Source organism: Maniola jurtina, chromosome 4 (genome assembly GCF_905333055.1).
Source record: "Maniola jurtina chromosome 4, ilManJurt1.1, whole genome shotgun sequence".
NCBI classification, from domain to species: domain Eukaryota; kingdom Metazoa; phylum Arthropoda; class Insecta; order Lepidoptera; family Nymphalidae; genus Maniola; species Maniola jurtina.
In genome coordinates, this window is record NC_060032.1 from 14,242,288 (window position 1) to 14,260,624 (window position 18,337).

The 18,337-nt window shown below is 36.3% G+C and overlaps 1 protein-coding gene across 4 annotated transcripts in view; it reads right to left on the minus strand.

Moving 5' to 3' along the window:
* Positions 1 to 18,337, minus strand: part of LOC123864120 (GTPase-activating Rap/Ran-GAP domain-like protein 3) — a 219,424-nt gene that overhangs the window by 50,097 nt on the left and 150,990 nt on the right. For all 4 annotated transcript variants that reach the window (XM_045904363.1, XM_045904365.1, XM_045904364.1 and 1 more), the window contains one exon: positions 7,445 to 7,514. In XM_045904363.1, the coding sequence (XP_045760319.1) occupies positions 7,445 to 7,514 (70 nt within the window). The remainder of the gene's footprint in view (positions 1 to 7,444; positions 7,515 to 18,337) is intronic.

The window sequence follows — 18,337 nt, forward strand, 5'->3', positions numbered from 1 at the left end:
CAGCCGTTCCCAAGATTAGCCTTTTCAAACAGACAGACAGACAGACAGACAGACAGACAAAAATTTTAAAAACGTGTGATTCAGTTATAGTATCGTTCAAATAACCATATGACCTTAATATGCGGTAGTTATTTCGAAATTACAGACAGACACTCCAATTTTATTTATTAGTATAGATATATATATAGTTAGTTAGTTAGTTATTCGCGGCGAGCGCCGCGTGCACCACTGCACTCGACTGTTGGTTTCTTCGCGAATTTCCTATGAGTGTTACATTACGAGTCAGTGCTGGTCTGCCATTTTGTGTAAAAATATGATACATTACAAATATGATATACAAACACACGCTACAAGTCAGTCTGTTTCGCCGTATTGTACCAAGATCGCCTCGAATGGTACAATACAAACTAACGGTAGGTACAAGTCAGTCTCCAGCTTTATACTTTTCAAGATTTTCGGAAAAGTAAATCTCTTGAAGTCCACAATTAAAACTTAGAAGTGGGTAGATAGGTAGCTTATGTATCTATTACCCTAGATATCTGAAACAAACTAACGAACTCTGTATACCTACTGTTTCAATGTTTATATACTTTGTTGGCTCTAGACAAATAAAAGTTTCACGTTGGCGAAGCGTTTCAACCCTGTATATTCTATGTTGTTTTGAATTTACCAGAATATTCTGATGGTAGGGTTGAATTGGCAAAGTTTTTGTCGTTTAATTAGGGAACAATCAATCACACATATTTCCGGCTCGGCGCACCCCTGAAAACAAAAGAGCGCTGATGTGTGTGCCAGACAATAGTGTTGATAAAATATTAACCACGGGTGAGCGGTCGACTTACTCGTAATAATAATTTATTGAAATAGATAATGACCACATATTATTAACTAGTATAAACCCGCGATTTAGCCTGTCTGGTTTTTCAATTATTTAAAATTCCTGTGGAAATTCCTTGATTTTTCGGGATAAAAAGTATCCTATGTGCTATATGCGTCTTCAGGATGCAAGCTATCTCTAGATACAGTAAGCGACAGTTTGCTGGGATGTTGTGTGCCTTCTCGCCTATTTCCAGGTTTCCGTAGGCAAAGGGTGCCAACAGGACCCTATTACTGAGCCTCCGCTGTCCGTCCGTCCGTCTAACAGCGGTCTGTATCTTATGAACCGTAATTGGTAGAAAGTTGAAATTTTAGAATGTGTTCTATTACCGCTATAACAACTAATATTAAAAATTTCAAAATGGCCACCATGAAAATTAAAATGTTATTTCTTGTACGATGTTACGCAACGAGTCCGACTAGCACTTGACTGTTATTAACCCCCGACCCAAAAAGAGGGGTGTTATAAGTTTGATGTGTGTATCTGTGTATCTGTGTGTCTGTGTGTCTGTGTGTCTGTGTATCTGTGTGTCTGTGTATCTGTGTGTCTGTGTATCTGTGTATCTGTGTATCTGTGTATCTGTCTGTGGCATCGTAGCGCCTAAACGAATGAACCGATTTTAATTTAGTTTTTTTTGTTTGAAAGGTGGCTAGATCGAGAGTGTTCTTAGCTATAATCTAAACAAATTCGTTCAGCCGTTTAAGAGTTATCAGCTCTTTTCTAGTTTTCTTGTAGAAAAGAAGGTTAGATAACCGTTAGGTTCATAATATTATGTCAATAGACAAATGTCAAGCTGTCAAGATGGACGTTGCCTAAATACATAATTATTTATTTGAAAATGATGTTTTGGAAAACTCAGATACTTTGGATCGTCGGGGGTGTTATAAATTTTTAATTTACACTTGTTTTAGGTTACCAATTATTTTACTAGATTTTTTTTTAATTATGTAGACTAGCGCTTGGCTGCCATCAGACCCGCTAGCAAGTGATGATGCAGCCTAAGATGGAGCGCGCTTACCCAGAAGTTGCCTATTCACTCTTGACTTGAAGGTACCCATATTATAGGCAGTGACGGATTAAGACTACTTGGTGCCCTAAGCAATCCATGCCTGTGGGCCCCCCTATAGCCCAGTAATTTGGTCGTCAAAAAGGGGCTTATCTGGAAAGTTTTCAGAATGTTATGCAAATTGGTGATTTTATAGATTTCGATGTGCTCTTTCCGAATTTTTATTTTGCCACCTCGTACCTTTGCCGCTCGCGCCGCCATCTTGGAAAAATGGCGCCCAAAAACAGTTTTTTCACGATAACTTCTTTCCCACTCATTTTACGATAAAGATGGCTATGTAACAATTAAACTAAAGACAATTTCCTACAATTTGTGTAGTCACCTTTTTTTGTAGACTCAATAGTTTCAGCGTACGAGCGCCACAAAGCCCACTCCAACACACGTTTTGGCTAAATAACTCATTTCCACACCACCATGTGGTAGAGTGAGTGGCGTGATTTTTTTTTATGGTATCTCCAGGAGACGGTAGTCACCTTCAACTTAAGCCATCACTTCATTCAGAGAATACTAACACTCTTCAGAATTCTGCTCGAGATAAGAGTAAATATACTGCATCGCAGTTTCGATCTCATGTGAATATGGACCTTTTTTTTGGGTTTCGAACCCAAAGGATGCCAATGGGACCTTATTACTAAGTCTCCGCTGTCATCCGTTTGTCCGGCCGTCCGTCCGTTTGTCTGTCAGCGGGCTGTATCTCGTGAACCGTAATAGATAGAGAGTTGAATTTTTCACAAAATGTGTATTTCTATTGCCGTTATAACAACAAATAATAAAAATTTCAAAATGGCTGACATGAAAAAAAAACAAAAAAGTAATGTTATTTCTTGTTTGATGGTACGGAACCCTTCGTGTGCGAGTTGGGCTTGAACTTGACCCATTTTTTTATTTTTTTAGTTTGTAGTGCGAGGTAAAATTTTTCATGCACGAATTGCGATATTGTGTATTGACTGCGACCACATTATAAACATGCTCGAGACACCGAAAAATCGGTCAAGTGCGAGTCCAGTTCACATAGGAAGGGTTCCGTACCATAATACAAGAAATAATGCTCTTTTTTATTTTTTTTTCATGGCGGCCATTTTGAAATTTTTATTATTTGTTATTATAACGGCAATAAAAATACACATTATGTGAAAATTTCAACTTTTTACCTATTACGGTTCATGAGATACAGCACGCTGACAGACAGACGGACAGACGGACAAGCAAACGGATGACAGCGGAGGCTTAGTAATAAGGTCCCATGGGCATCTTTTGGGTTTAAAACCCAAAAAAAAAGGCTCATATGTACGTGAGATCGAAACTGCGATGCAGTATATTTACTCTTATCTCGAGCAGAATTCTGAAGAGTGTTAGTATTCTCTGGTCGAACTGATGGCTTAAATTGAAGGTGACTACCGGTTCCTGGAGATACCATAAAAAAAAATCACGCCACTCACTCTACCACATGGTGGGGTGGAAATGAGTTATTTAGCCAAAACGAGTGTTGGAGTGGGCTTTGTGGCACTCGTACGCTGAAACTATTGAGTCTACAAAAAAAAATGACTACACAAATTGTAGGAAATTGTCTCTAGTTTAATTGTTACATAGCCATTTTTATCGTAAAATGAGTGGGAAAGAAGTTATCATGAAAAAACTGTTTTGGGCGCCATTTTTCCAAGATGGCGGCGCGAGCGGCAAAGGTACGAGGTGGCAAAATAAAAATTCGGAAAGAGCACATCGAAATCTATAAAACCACCAATTTGCATAACATTCTGAAAACTTTCCATCTCATATTACAGAATCACTGGACTACTATCCGTATGTCAACTAGAATCGGTCTTTAAACCTTTACCGCCTAAAAATATTAGTTTTTTGTAAAATAAGATGATGAGATGTAATGTACTTTAGAAGTAGAGTAGTTAGGTTCGAATTGTTGAATGCACAAGCGGGCAGCGAGTGGGCAAGCGGGAGTGGGGTTATGACTCTGGATTGGACTCTATGTCAACTTAAAACGAGCGAATCTTCAAATTAGTCCCAGAAACTTTTTTTGGTGTGGTTTTTGGTGACGTGAGAGTGAGACGTGATGCCCTAAGGATGGATTTTTTTTGTGCTTCTTCTGGTGCCCCCTCAGACGTGATGCCCTAGGCAATTGCTTAATTTGTTTAAGGGTTAATCCGTCACTGATTATAGGTGGAAGGGAAAACTGATGCCGGAAGGGCGTTCCATATCTTAGCGGTTCGCATTAGAAAAGAATTGGAAGATAAAGGATCTTCGGGAACAGTAGCTAAATAAACGGATGAAGACGTTTATCTACATTAAAATGAAGTTCATTTATCTTGGCGACAAAAGACTAGGTATCTATATAGGAGTTAAGACTGTTTGCGTCGGTTATTTTTCTCATTCTCTTTTTGTTAATGGCTTTAGGTGAGACAACAAAGGTATGTTTGCTAGTGACATTTCTATGCTGTGTGAAATTGAACAGCGTCTGATATAAAATATAGTCCCCAATTGTTCCCTACTGTCACACTCAGGTGAAGGTACGGTCCCTTTTGTTGTTATCGTGGTACACTGTGACCTCATATTAAGAAGACAATAGAATCCGTAAGATATTTCAGCGAAGGCGCGGAATAAATAAAATAGAACCTATCTGGTGTAGGTATCGGAAGTTTTGGTAAATCATATTAAATAGAAAAACCAGCCAAAAACGAGTCGGACTCACGCACCCAGGGTTCCGTATATTGACAGGAAGGATACGTGTAATTATTTCGTTGCTTAATTTTTATTAGCTCCGATGCTAGCTGCGATTACAAACTTATACTTGCTGTATAAGTTTGTAATCGCAAATTTAATTGTGATATATAAGTACCAAATGGTTCTCGGGGTTTTCCCTTTATTTGTGCTTTAAGACATCGCTTCCTGCCAAAGGTACCCTATGTCTCTTGATTCAGACTAGTCTTGACAGTCAGTCAAGCAGACAGACAAACAACGAAGTGATCCTACTTTCCTTCCTTTTCCTTTTGAGGTACGCCACCGAAAAACCTATAACACAGAGTACTCTTATAACTAATTTTCGAATACTATGTCACTCGAAGAAATACATGGGGCAGCTTTATTCCTTGGCAAGAATATTTTTATTTTTCCATAATATTTGCACTTCACTTTGTGTGAACAACTTGCGCATCACGTTATTATACGTTGATGATACTATGGCCGGACTCTTTCCGCAAGTCCCCACAATAATGTTTCATCAATTCCTTCCGCAAGTCTCTAAAACAACTGTACATAATTTCATAGCAATCTAATGAATGAAAGGAACGCATATTATGGGACAAACAAAGCCCTATTCATTAGTGTATTATACCTAGGTACTATAGTTAGATAGGTGTAGATAGAGTACATATATGTATATTTAAGTATGTAGGTACGTGAAGTAAGTGGGCTGTGCAGTAGTAGAATCCAATTACCAATTGGAGAATAGCTTTCAATTTTGGTATTGCCACATGTGACATGGCAATATCCGGCCGTCCCAGCCAGAAAAGCGATAAAATTCGAAGACTTTCTTTCCCTATTATACAAAAAATAAAAAAGTGTTAAGTAACAGATCCTGGGGCTTTGGTGAATGCATTATACCGCTAAACTTCCTTTGTTAACTATAAAATGCGCGTTCAGATTTTGTGGCATTTTTGTTGTACAAATAATTATCCATATTGATGAAGTTCTTTTACTGTGTCAACATAACAAAAAATGTTATAAAACTATGAAGCAGAAATATAAAGCATATTTACCTATGTAGAAGGTATTTTCTTTTAATTTTATTTTGTACTACGCATATTCTTTTGACGCAAAATATCGCATTTACTCGTATATTAGGATTTCTGGTTTCTCGATATTTATAATAATTAAGTATTAAAAGCTATCTGGGCTATGTTAATGCTAAAAAAAACTTTGAGATTGTTAAAAAGTTTTAATTGTCACCCTTAACGAGGCTTAAAAGTTCTAACAAGTTGGACCATTCGAAATCTTGTTACGAGGCCATTTTCATGAAAAAATTAATTTTGATCCATTCATGTTGCTGTAACTGACTTCATAGAAAAAAAACGATACTATTTTTATCTTCGTAATGTATCTCTAAACTTAAAACAAAACCACCCAAGTGTGAGTTGAACTCACACAAGAAATAACACTTTTTTTTTGGAATACGCAACCACAAATTCAGGGTTTTCAGATTTTTTTCTTTGCCTGTGTTCTAAGACATTGCTATCTGCCAAATTGCTCGATTCGAGGTGAACGAGAAGTACCCCATGGGTTTTGATTCCCTTGACGGACATGACAGACAGACAAACGACGATGTGATCATGTAAGGGTTCCCTTTCTCTGAAGATACGGAACCCAAAAAAGTAAGTAAGGACTTATAAGAAGAAAAAAAATATCGATAAATGAAAAATATAGACCCCAGAAAATGCTTTTTAGTTGCCACTTCGTTTTCTACTTTTAACTTTCCCCGCTTTTCATTAATGGGCCAAGAAGCAATTACCAGTGACAGACGTTGATGGAAGCGGAATAAGCGTATTTCTTAGTCTATTTAGCAACTATTAAGTTTTTGGATTTTACTTTTTGTTTTTTATTATATTTTAATAATTTTTAACCTGTTGTTGATTTCACTATAGAGAATCACACTAATATTATAAAGGCGAAAGTTTGTATGTGTGTGTGTGTATGTTTGTTACTCCTTCACGCATAAACCACTGGACGGATTTGGCTGAAATTCGGAATGGAGATAGATAATATCCTGGATTAGCACATAGGCTACTTTTTATCCCGGAAAACCAAAGAGTTCCCACGGGATTTCGAAAAACCCAAATCCACGCGGATGAAGTCGCGGGTGTCAGCTAGTACACCATAAATTTATAATCTTAAAAATCAGCTCAGTCAGAATTTGATATTAACCTAGTTTATGCAGTTTAAAAAATTAAACCGAGTATTCTAAAATATCCATAAAACAGCAATATAGGTATCTAATAAAACGGCCATAATAATAATAAATTGTAAGCGAACATTGCGAAGGTACATAATAATATGACGTTTTATTTAGTTTTTCAAACAAAACTAATTGAAGTGAAAAATATGTATATCTGAACTTTTCCTCCAATCACTCTTAAAATTTTCATGATAACTTAACAGTAGTGGCGTACAGCTATGCTGTTTGAGATACTATTTACAATAATTGAAATAACCTTGTTTTGATTTTCATCTCTCTACATTTTGCAAGCAAATGAAGAAAAAAAAAAAGTCAAATGACAAAATCAATTGAAATTAATTAATTTAATTGAAAACCGAATTGAAAATTTTACAGAAAAGACTCGTAATAAAAGAAGCAATCTATTTAATTAACTTTGGTTTCAATTGTTTTTTTTTTATTATCGTTTCAAAAATAATTTGCGAGTTGTTCAGCCTCTCTCGAATGGCCCTGACATAGTTCAAAATGATATTCGAAGCACGGACGCGGCTCAAGAGCTCACCTGTTCAACGGAGCCATACTGTCTGCGAGAGAAGACGCCCCGCCTCGAGATGAGCTCACTTGCTGATGAGCTGAAACAATGGAACAACAAGTTAACAAACAAGACGTTTTATTAACCCTCCGACCCAAAAAATGTGGTGTTATAAGTTTGACGTGTGTATCTGTGTAACTGTGTATCTGTCTGTGGCATTGTAGCTCCTAAACTAATGAACCGATTTTAATTTAGTTTTTTTTGTTTATTTATTATTAACAAACTGAAGTTGGTTGGTTTACAGATAATAAATTAACCCATTTTATCTACATAATCAAAGTTTCCGAAAGTAAAAGAAGCCGATAAGCACTAAACCTTGAACCTGCGGTGAAATAATCGATAGTTTTGATTGTATTGTTAACGCCCGCATGGAACATGTTGGGGCCGGGCGCGAATGGTGATTTACCTACTTCTAAGTTTCAAACATTACTGTTTCAAACTTATATAATATCTTGTAATATACTTTTTATATTATTCACAAATACAATAAACACTTAAATATAAAAATCACAAAACAAAAATGTCATCCATCCAATAATTTTTTGACGGCATTATTTTTAACCCGCGACCCAAAAAGAGGGGTGTTATAAGTTTGACGTGTGTATCTGTGTGTCTGTGTATCTGTGTATCTGTCTGTGGCATCGTAGCGCCTAAACGAATGAACCGATTTTAATTTAGTTTTTTTTTGTTTGAAAGGTGGCTTGATCGAGAGTGTTCTTAGCTATACTAAAAAAATTGGTTCAGCCGTTTAAGAGTTATCAGCTCTTTTCTAGTTTTCTTGTACAAAAGAAGGTTAGATAACCGTTAGGTTCATAATATTATGTCAATAGACAAATGTCAAGCTGTCAAGATGGACGTTGCCTATATACATAATTATTTATTTGAAAATGATGTTTTGGAAAACTCAAATACTTTGGATCGTCGGGGGTGTTATAAATTTTTAATTTACACTTGTTAATAGTACTTTTGAGTGCTAGATAATGTTTTGGAACCAAAGCCGTACTTTTTCAAATCACCCTCCGGACCACGGAAAGAGAGGGGGTTGCTACCCTCAATTTTTCCCCCTTGTCGCATGATTTTTGTACGGCGTTGCGGAATAATGGATTAGAGGCTGTATTGAAACAGTATGAAACTAATGCCGTACAGAATGAAATGACCAATTTTACCCTGGAAATTGTCAGAAAATCAAAAAATTTACTGAATTTGTGGCGCACCATTTTTTTACGGTACTGCGCGCTTTCTTATTATTTTTCATGGATCTATCGATGGTAAAAATGCCGTACAAAAATATATGACCAAAATGTACTCACTCTACCTGCACTTTTAAATTCTCACCAGCACTCAGTTGGACAGCTTACAAGTGACGGCATAGTGCTGAATCTTATTATTTTATGCTCTTATATCGTCCTGTATACGTCACCTGATGGTTCATAATCATATGACCCATAAATTTTTTGGGCATGGGCCAGTAGTCTATTTATCACTCTAAAATAATTGGCAATCAATGGAAACTGCACTGCCGGCAAAAGTGAATATTTTAGACTATGGGTTTTTGATTTTAAATTAATTGTGGTACTTATCAAAATTAAAATTCGTAATTCGTAACTTAAAACCATTAATATTATATCGGATATTACTCTGAGGGCTATTAAGATGAGCATTGTATGTATGTATGTATGTATGTATGTATATACTTTATTTGATCACAAAACACAAATGACAGGTTACAAAAAAGAAAACTTAAAATGTAGATACAACAATCTTAACGCTAGGGAGAAAACAACCAAATGGACAGTGAGAGGTGTTGTATACATCCATACTAATATTATAAATGCGAAAGTGTGTCTGTCTGTCTGTTTGCTACGTTTTCATAGCCCAACCGCTGAACTGATTTTAATGTTTGGTACAGACGTGGGATACATCCCGGGGAAGAACATAGGCTAATTTTTATCCCAGAAATCAAAGAGTTCCTACGGGATAAAAAAAAACGAAATCCACGCGGGCGAAGCCGCGGTCGTCCTCTAATATAATAAACCTAAATACTAATAGCTTAATAAATTAAACCACATAATTTACTATATTAACATGTTAGTGACACGATTTACTCTACCTAGTACCTACTACGGTTTGAACCCATCCCAAAATCGCCCAACGCCTAAAGAAGTGTTCACTTCAAAAATTTTAATGGCGTGACCTTTTTGATGGAAGTTGGGAGTTTTCAAGATATCGCTTACCGAGGCCCTCAGTCACGACAGAGCACTCAACGATACCTACTCTGAATTCAACATGGACGACACTCAGAGCCTCAAAATGTTCTCCTTTGTTGGTGGAAATTTTCACTTCATTGCGTATTTTCTCACTATCCCGAACACTTGCCAAAAAGAAAATACAAAATATTTTAGCGGGCGTTTAAGCTATCGTGAGTGATATCACTACTCATATTATAAATGCGAAACTGTGTTTGTTTGTCGGTTTGCCCTTTTATCACTCTGCAATGGGTAACGCAATAAAGTCGAAGACCTCTCTCCGTCACTTACTCCATACAATCGTAGTCCCGATTTCATTTGAATATTAAGCAACCAAATTCCATGAAATTTTGCAGACATATTCTAGAAACTGAAGAAAATCGGTTCAACCGTTTGAAAGTTATCAGCTCTTTTCTAGTTTTCTTATGGAGGTTTTTGTGTCGGGGGTTTTTAAATTTTGAGTTATATACTTTGCTCTTTTCTCATGTTATCTATTTAGTTTAGTTATTTTCCAGTATTGATGCACGTTTAATACAAGTAAATTTAAAAACCTATTCGAATAAAATAATTGAATTTTATTTGTCTTCCATAAACCAGATTTGATTGTCTATAATTTAACAATGTGGTTCATTTGAATTCATGCGTTTCTCTTTGAATTTTTAACAATTTGCCAATTAAACACTAGATGATGCCAGTAAATTCGTCTACGGGGATTCAGGTTTTCGAAAATTCCGTGGGAGTTCTTTTCTGGGATAAAAGTAGCCAATGTTATTCTCCGGTATGCAATGCTATCTGTGCAAACATTAAAATTGGTTAAATGAGTGAGCCTTTAGTAATTCCGTGTGACTTAGAATTTCCGGGATAAAAATTAGCTTTAAGCCATCTCCGGAATGTGAGCTGACTCTATACCATCAAAATCGTTTAAAGGGATGGACCGTAAAAAGTTAACAAAGTTAGCATAATATCGTATCGCTGGTGTACGAAAAAACTCAAGTCACCAGTTTATGATTGATTACACCTAAAATATTGTAAACTGTGTAAATATTTTTCTTAAATAAATAAATATATTACTATTATAACATAACGACATACACACTGTCGCATTTATAATATTAGTATGGATATCTATGATCAACCCATTTCCACCCCACTGCTGAGTACGGGTCTCCTCTCAGAATAAGAAGGGTTTAGGCCATAGTCTAGTCATAGTCATAGGCCATAGCTGGCCCAATGCGGATTGGCAGACTTCACACACCTTTGAGAACATGGAGAACTCTCAGGCATGCAGGTTTCCTCACGATGTTTTCCTTCACCGTTAAAGCAAGTGATATTTAATTGCTTAAACGCACATAACGCAGTATGGATATGGATAATGCAAAAACATTTCTAGTCCTGTAGTCCGATGTGTAAAGGTTATTACTAGTTCAATATAGCGGTATAACGTGCTCGATATTCAATGAATTGAATATGCTCAATTTCTGAACCTTAAGCTTTCTGCCGAATAGTGTTGGGACAAATATATGGAGCGTAATATTCCACAGAGTTAAGCACAAATGGCTTTGGGGCAATGTAATTCACACTGTATATTTGAGAAAAGGCCCGTAATGGTTGCTTCCGAAATTCCACATAGATCAACAATTATTAATTTTCTAAATATAGGGATAAAAGGACAAGCTGACTGACTTACTGATCAACGCACAGGTAACTCTAATTATTTAGATATCCTCTTCTTTGAAAAAAGCTTAAAAACTTCATAACTAAGTAAAAAAAAAACCGGCTAAGTGCGAGTCAGACTCGCGCATCGAGGATTGCGTACTTGGGTACTTTTTCGACATTTTGCACGATAAATCAAAAACTATTACGCGTAAAAATAAATAAAAATTTGTTTATTTTAGAATTTACAGGTTAAGCCCTTTTATATGATACCCCTTTTGTTATAGTAATCTTACTTTGAAAATTGAAAATTGTAATTATTAAAATTATTCATGAATACATTTTAATTTTTGACGTGACAACGTCTTATAATTCGATAGAGCCGGCTGCACGCATGAAAAAACATGACTCATGCGGCGTTACCTCGCTCTGAGGCGTTCCATGTAAGGCTTGAAGTGCAAGCGAGAGCGCGGAACGAGCGACAAAGAAGCACAATCGGCCTTTGTTGTCACGTTCAACTATCGTCAGTAAACCGACTTTACAGACAACCAATTTTTTTTGTAATGTAACCACAAATTCTTAGTTTTCAGATTTTTCCTTTACTTATGCCTACTAGTGTAGACTACCATGAAAATGCTTCGTTATTTTCTTTATTTGTAAGCCGGTTCCAAGTTGCTACACCTAGTTGTGGATTGCAAAAGGCATATGAAGATAATTTAAAATGCTTATATAATTCATTATGTACCTATTTACTCCCAGAACCAATTCCAAATTGAGGCTTCGTAGTTTAACAGCGGGTCTGTTTGTGACTGAATGTTCTCAAGGCTAGTTCGACCTATACTGGGTTAACGAGGTTCTTGTTCAATGAGCGGAAACTGTTTGAGTACGTGTATGTAAGGAGGAAATTTTACGGAGCGTGATATTATTATTGTACCTTCAGGATTCGGTGAAATTGTTTACGAAAAGATGTGATACTTAGTGGATTTCTATTATTTTTAATGCAAAGTTTTCTATTCCTGTAATCGTCAACAAGTGTAAATTAAAAATTTATAACACCCGCGACAAGTGAAAGTTACAGTAACTAGAAAAGAGCTGATAACTTTCAAACGGCTGAACCGATTTTCTTGGTTTATAGCTAAGAACACTCTCGATCAAGCCACCTTTCAAACAAAAAAAAAACTAAATTAAAATCGGATCGGATCGGATCATTAGTTTAGTAGCTACGTCTCCACAGACAGATACACAGATACACACGTCAAATTTATAACACCCCTCTTTTTGGGTCGGGGGTTAATAAAAAGTAAATATGAAGAAGTACCTAATGGTTAATTTATATTTATGCTAAACTGAAAATCGCTTTCAAGTAGGTACCTACTCATATAAATAAACGAAATGGAATATCACGTTCTATAGAACATTTTCGTCGTGGAAAACGTTGATGAAACTTGATGAAAGGGATCCCGTTGATTACAAAATCGGGGTTCCAGATTAGTTTGGAAGAGGAAGCAAGTATGATGACGCGTTTTAGTAATTAAACTTTGTCATTTTATTTTAGAAAATAGCTAGATGAAATTTAAATTTGAAATATATTATGTAAAGATAAATAAAAAAAAATAGGAAAATTTATGGCTATTTTGGTTGAGTTTTTTCTTATTGCTAACTTTTATAGGAGTCAATACAAGATCGAGAGAGAGAGAGTGCAAAAAATCAACAGCTCCAATAATATTAGATCCATTCCATTACATCAGCCTGTATACGTTCACAGCTGGACATAGGCCTTTCAAAGAGCGCGCCACCAAACACGGCCCTCCGTCTTCCTCATCCACCCGATCCCCGCCACTTTCTTCAGGTCATCGGTCCAGCGGGCTGGAGGCCGTCCCACACTATGCTTACCGGTACGCGGTATATTGCGATAATAAAAATTTAATTTCTTTTTAACCGACTTCCAAAAAAGGAGGAGGTTCTCAATTCGTCGGGATCTTTTTTTTTTTTTTTTTATATTTTTTATGTATGTTCCCCGATTACTCAAAGACCCCTGGACCGATTTGGAAAATTTTTTTTTTGTTTGAAAGGGTATACTGTGCAGGTGGTCCCATATAAATTTGGTGAAGATATGATGAATATCTTCGGAGATGGAGAACAGAACACCTCAATGGATAAGAGCAAATTGCTCGCGATCACTGTAAACAGTAGGGTTTTAACTGGGCATAGCATATTATAGTACAGTGGGGCCACTAAAAATTGTGAAATAAAAAATTTTCAAAAGAAAAATAAAACCGACTTCAAAAACCAAAAACACTTAAAAGTAGAAAATAATTTTTGTTTAGCTACACATGTAATGTACCTAGGTATGAAGTCGGGCGAGCTTCACTCTTGGATTTCTAATTTCGTTTTAATATGCTCGCTCGACTTCATACCTAGGTACATTACATGTGTAGCTAAACAAAAATTATTTTCTACTTTTTAGTGTTTTTGGTTTTTGAAGTCGGTTTTATTTTTCTTTTGAAAATTTTTTATTCAATAAAAATAGCGAGCAAATGAGTAGGCGGGTCACCTGATGTTAAGTGATTACCGCCGCCCATGAACATTTGCAGTACCACATCAACCGCCAATGCGTTGCCGGCCTTTCAGAAATTTGTTGGTCCGCCCCTTGAATAACCCCATGTTGTAATCTGATGGGAGCACCGCAGGGATTGGGTGGGATAGGGTGGGAATCAACGTATTAGATATTTAATATTTCTGAAGAAAAATCAGAAAAATAAGAAAAGATCTTTCTATATCGATGCGTCAGATGATAAAAATAACCGAGCAAGTACCTAAACAAGACGGCTTAACGAGCACCAGACAACAGTCGCAAACAAGTTAATTAGTTTATATCAAAACCATGTTACCTACTAGTTCTAACAACAGTAACAAACATGTGAGTTTATATCAAAACCATTTATAAAGGTTATATAGGTTACCTGCTAGTTCTAAATTGGCTATTATCGTTGTGATATGCAAACTCAGCGCTGTAGTTTAACGGACTTTCCATTGGTAGGTAGCGGCACAATTCGTGAGCACTATAATATAGATCTTATTTAAGTATTTATCTCAAGTAGGTCCTTTTATTAATCACTATCAATTATTTTAGTTTTAAAAAAGTACTGAATAATTTCGGCCTAAAGTCTAGGTACGTGCTAGTAGCCGTAGTAGGTGCGGAACCCTTCGTGTACGAATCTGACTTGCACTTGACCAATTTTTTTTTTAATATTTGAAAATAAGTTATCGTAGACTCATTTATGTTATAGTAATTTTGATAGGCACTTGTTATGGATTCGTAAGAAAAAATATCGGCGGAAGTCAGGCAGGTCGAATGTGAAAATGACAAAAGTGATCTATTACAAGTGTAAATTAAAAATCATAACACGGCGACAAGTGTAGGTTACAGTAACTAGAAAAGAGCTGATAGCTTTCAAACGGCTGAACCGATTTACTTGGATTATAGCTAAAAGCACTCTCGATCAGATACACAGATACACACGTCAAACTTATAACACCCCTCTTTTTGGGTCGGGGGTTAAAAATTGGACTATATTAGTATTTAAATTCTGTTTAAATAGATAAGCAGACACACATTTATGCTCATGATATACAAGGTTATATACCACGTAGATGAATAATAATATTATTACCAGTAAACTAGCTAAGTTACTTTTGAGTTTCACACTCCTAGTTTTGATAACTTTGCAAACACTGCAGAGGCTAAGTTGTTTTTGATTAGAGGGATGCTTATCACGGCTGGAAATACTGCAATGCACATAACGAAAACCTGCTTGTCATCGCTATTCGCTATCATATTCTGTTGGTTTTATTTTACGAGTAGATAAGTATGTGGATTGAATTGCAAGTTAGCGTGCAACCCATAGCAGCTTGCAAGCAATAAATGTATTGGAAATATGTAGCGCGGACTTTGTAAATGTATGGATAACTGAATTTTAATACGAAAATATAGGTACTGCCTTTCACAACTTACATAAAAGCTGTAAAATATGGATACCATCATACGATTTACATTTTTAATATATCGTCTGATTTTATTTGTTGGTATCAAAATAGGATGGTATATCATTTTCGGACAGCGTTCACATAAGGAATGTTATTCTACCCACCGAGAATTTATATCAAAGGGTGCTGATACAGTTATTGTCTTTTATTTACGTAGGGCTGAAGTATAAGTACCACAAATCGAGGTCACGGCAAAATACAGCTATTTGTATGTCAATGTAGAGTTTCTATGCAAATTTGTGTTGTTTACATTTATTTACTTAGAATGCTGAGAATGGATCAACTGAAAGAGGCGCCGTGAAGTTTAGGTATTTAGATGATGATATACATACATATTAAGTATGAATATTACCAGTTATATTCCATCCATCAGCCTGTAAGCGTCCACTGCTGGACATAGGCCTTTCCAAGAGCGCGCCACCAAACACGGTCCTCCGCCTTCCTCATCCACCCGCTCCCCGCCACCTTCTTCAGGTCATCGGTCCAGCGGGCAGGAGGTCGTCCTACTGTTAGAATATATTGTATCAATAGACAATGCCTACTCTGTGGAACAGTCACTATGTCTACACATTTTTAACCTATGGTCTTTCTTCCTTCCCAACATGGACGCCTTCACGCACGGATTTTGTGTCTATAATAAAACTGATTAAAAAAGCCTCTCACAAAAATAGTACTTTCATTAAAATCCTAATAGGTTATGCGGCCCAGCCACGTAATCTATTTTGATTTTGCATTGATTACTATTTATTGTGAAATATTACAACTTGAAAAAACGCGTGGCGGCCATTGCGGCGCGGTCGGCGAGGTACGGAATTATCTCTGCAAATACTGCCTGTTCAAGGTAGGAAGTCAATTATTACAATCAAGTTGGTTGGAGCAAGCTGTAAGATGGAAAACACAACTATTATACCAGTGGCTCAAGGCACGGTATGTAAACTGGAGGGTCCAAAAAATTGGAACATTTGGAAATTTCAAACATCAGTTTTACTGAGAGGGCAAGGTTTGTTTGACATCGTAGAGGGTAAGAGCGTCAAGCCCGATGATCCAACACAAAAAACTTCATGGGAAAGCAAGGATGCAAAGGCTCAATCATTGTTAGTTACAAGGATGACTGAGGACGTCATGTTGCATATTATAACCTGTAGTTCTGCAGCTGAGATGTGGAGAAAGCTTCAAAGTGTGTATGAACAGAAAAGTGAGACAAATATACACATAATCCAACAACGGTTCTTCCAATTTAAATTCGACGAAGGTATGGAAATGTCGTTTTTTCTATCCAAAATCCAGGAAATAAAGAACAATCTCAAGCAGATGGGAGAGGATATTTCAGAAAAATTTGTAATCACAAAGGTGCTTATGTCATTACCAGAGAAATACAAACATTTTGTGTCAGCATGGGAGTCTGCTCCGGATGACAAACAAACATATGATAATTTGGTTGCTCGACTGCTCGTGGAAGAGGAGAGGATGAAGGAGGCTTCGAGTTCAACGCCTGCATCAGCTTTTGCAGCTAACAGGAATAGTGGTAAAAAGTTTCAGTGTTTTCGGTCTAAAAATTATAATCATTCTCAATCTGAGTGTAAAGTGAAGACGGACAGTCCAGTGAAAAATCAAAATTATGCCTACGGTAACAATAAGCCAGAACTCCGCTGTTATTTTTGCAGGAAATTAGGTCACAAGAAGAGTCAGTGTAAATTTAGACTAAATAAACAAGGTACTAGCTCTAGCAATGCATTTGTAGTCTCAAACTCTTTGAAAGATTATAACCAATCTACTTTTTTGGTCGACACAGGCTCGAGTGATCATATGTGCAAAGATAAAGAATTGTTCACTTCTTTTACTGATATGACAAATAAATTTGTAATGCTAGGAGATGGCACACCAATTAAAGTGTTAGGGTCAGGCAGTTTAATGGCACAAGTATATAATGGTAAAGTATGGGTCGACTCGACCATAGATAATGTTTTGTATGTCCCCGACTTAAAAACTAATTTGTTTTCTGTAAAATGTGTTACGTCTAAAGGTTATGTCATGGTGACAGATGAAAATTCATGTAAATTTTACAAGAAAAACCAAGTGTCTGCTATTGCAAAGAGGATTGATAACCTTTATTATTTAGATTTTCGTTATAAATGTAGTGAAATAAATATGGTGCAAAATAATACAGACTTAAATGAGTGGCATCAAAAACTTGCTCACCAAAACATGACCTATGTCAAAGAGGTGTTAAAAAATAATAACATTTGCATTGAGGGTGCAAGTAGTGTGCAAGAACAGTGTGAAAGTTGCTTAGAGGGCAAAATCCATCGTTTACCCTTTCCAAGTAGTGAGATAAAAACAACCAAAACTTGTGAGTTAATTCATGCTGATGTTTGTGGCCCTATGGAACAAACGTCGCTTGGAGGTGCAAGGTATTTTGTTGTTTTCAAGGATGATTATTCTAACTATAGGAGTGTGTATTTTTTGAAAGGGAAGGATGAAGTTAAGATCTGTATAGAGAATTTTTTAAATAAATCTGAAAATGAAACGGGAAATAAAGTTAAATATTTTAGAAGTGACAACGGGTTAGAGTTTTTGAACAAAGATGTAGCTCAATTGTTTCATAAACGTGGTATTATTCATCAACAAACAGTGCCATATAGTCCTGAGCAAAATGGTAAGGCAGAACGGGAAAATAGAACTTTAATTGAAGCGGCTAGAACTATGCTGTGCGCTAAGAAGTTACCTAAATATTTGTGGGCAGAGGCAGTTAATACAGCTGCATATGTTTTAAATAGAACAGGTAAAAGTACTATAAAAGATAAAACTCCTTATGAGTTGTGGTCTAACAAAAAGTTTGATATAAATTCTTTAAAAATCTTCGGCACACCTGTTTATGCCCATATTCCTAAAGAAAAAAGAAAGAAGTGGGACTCAA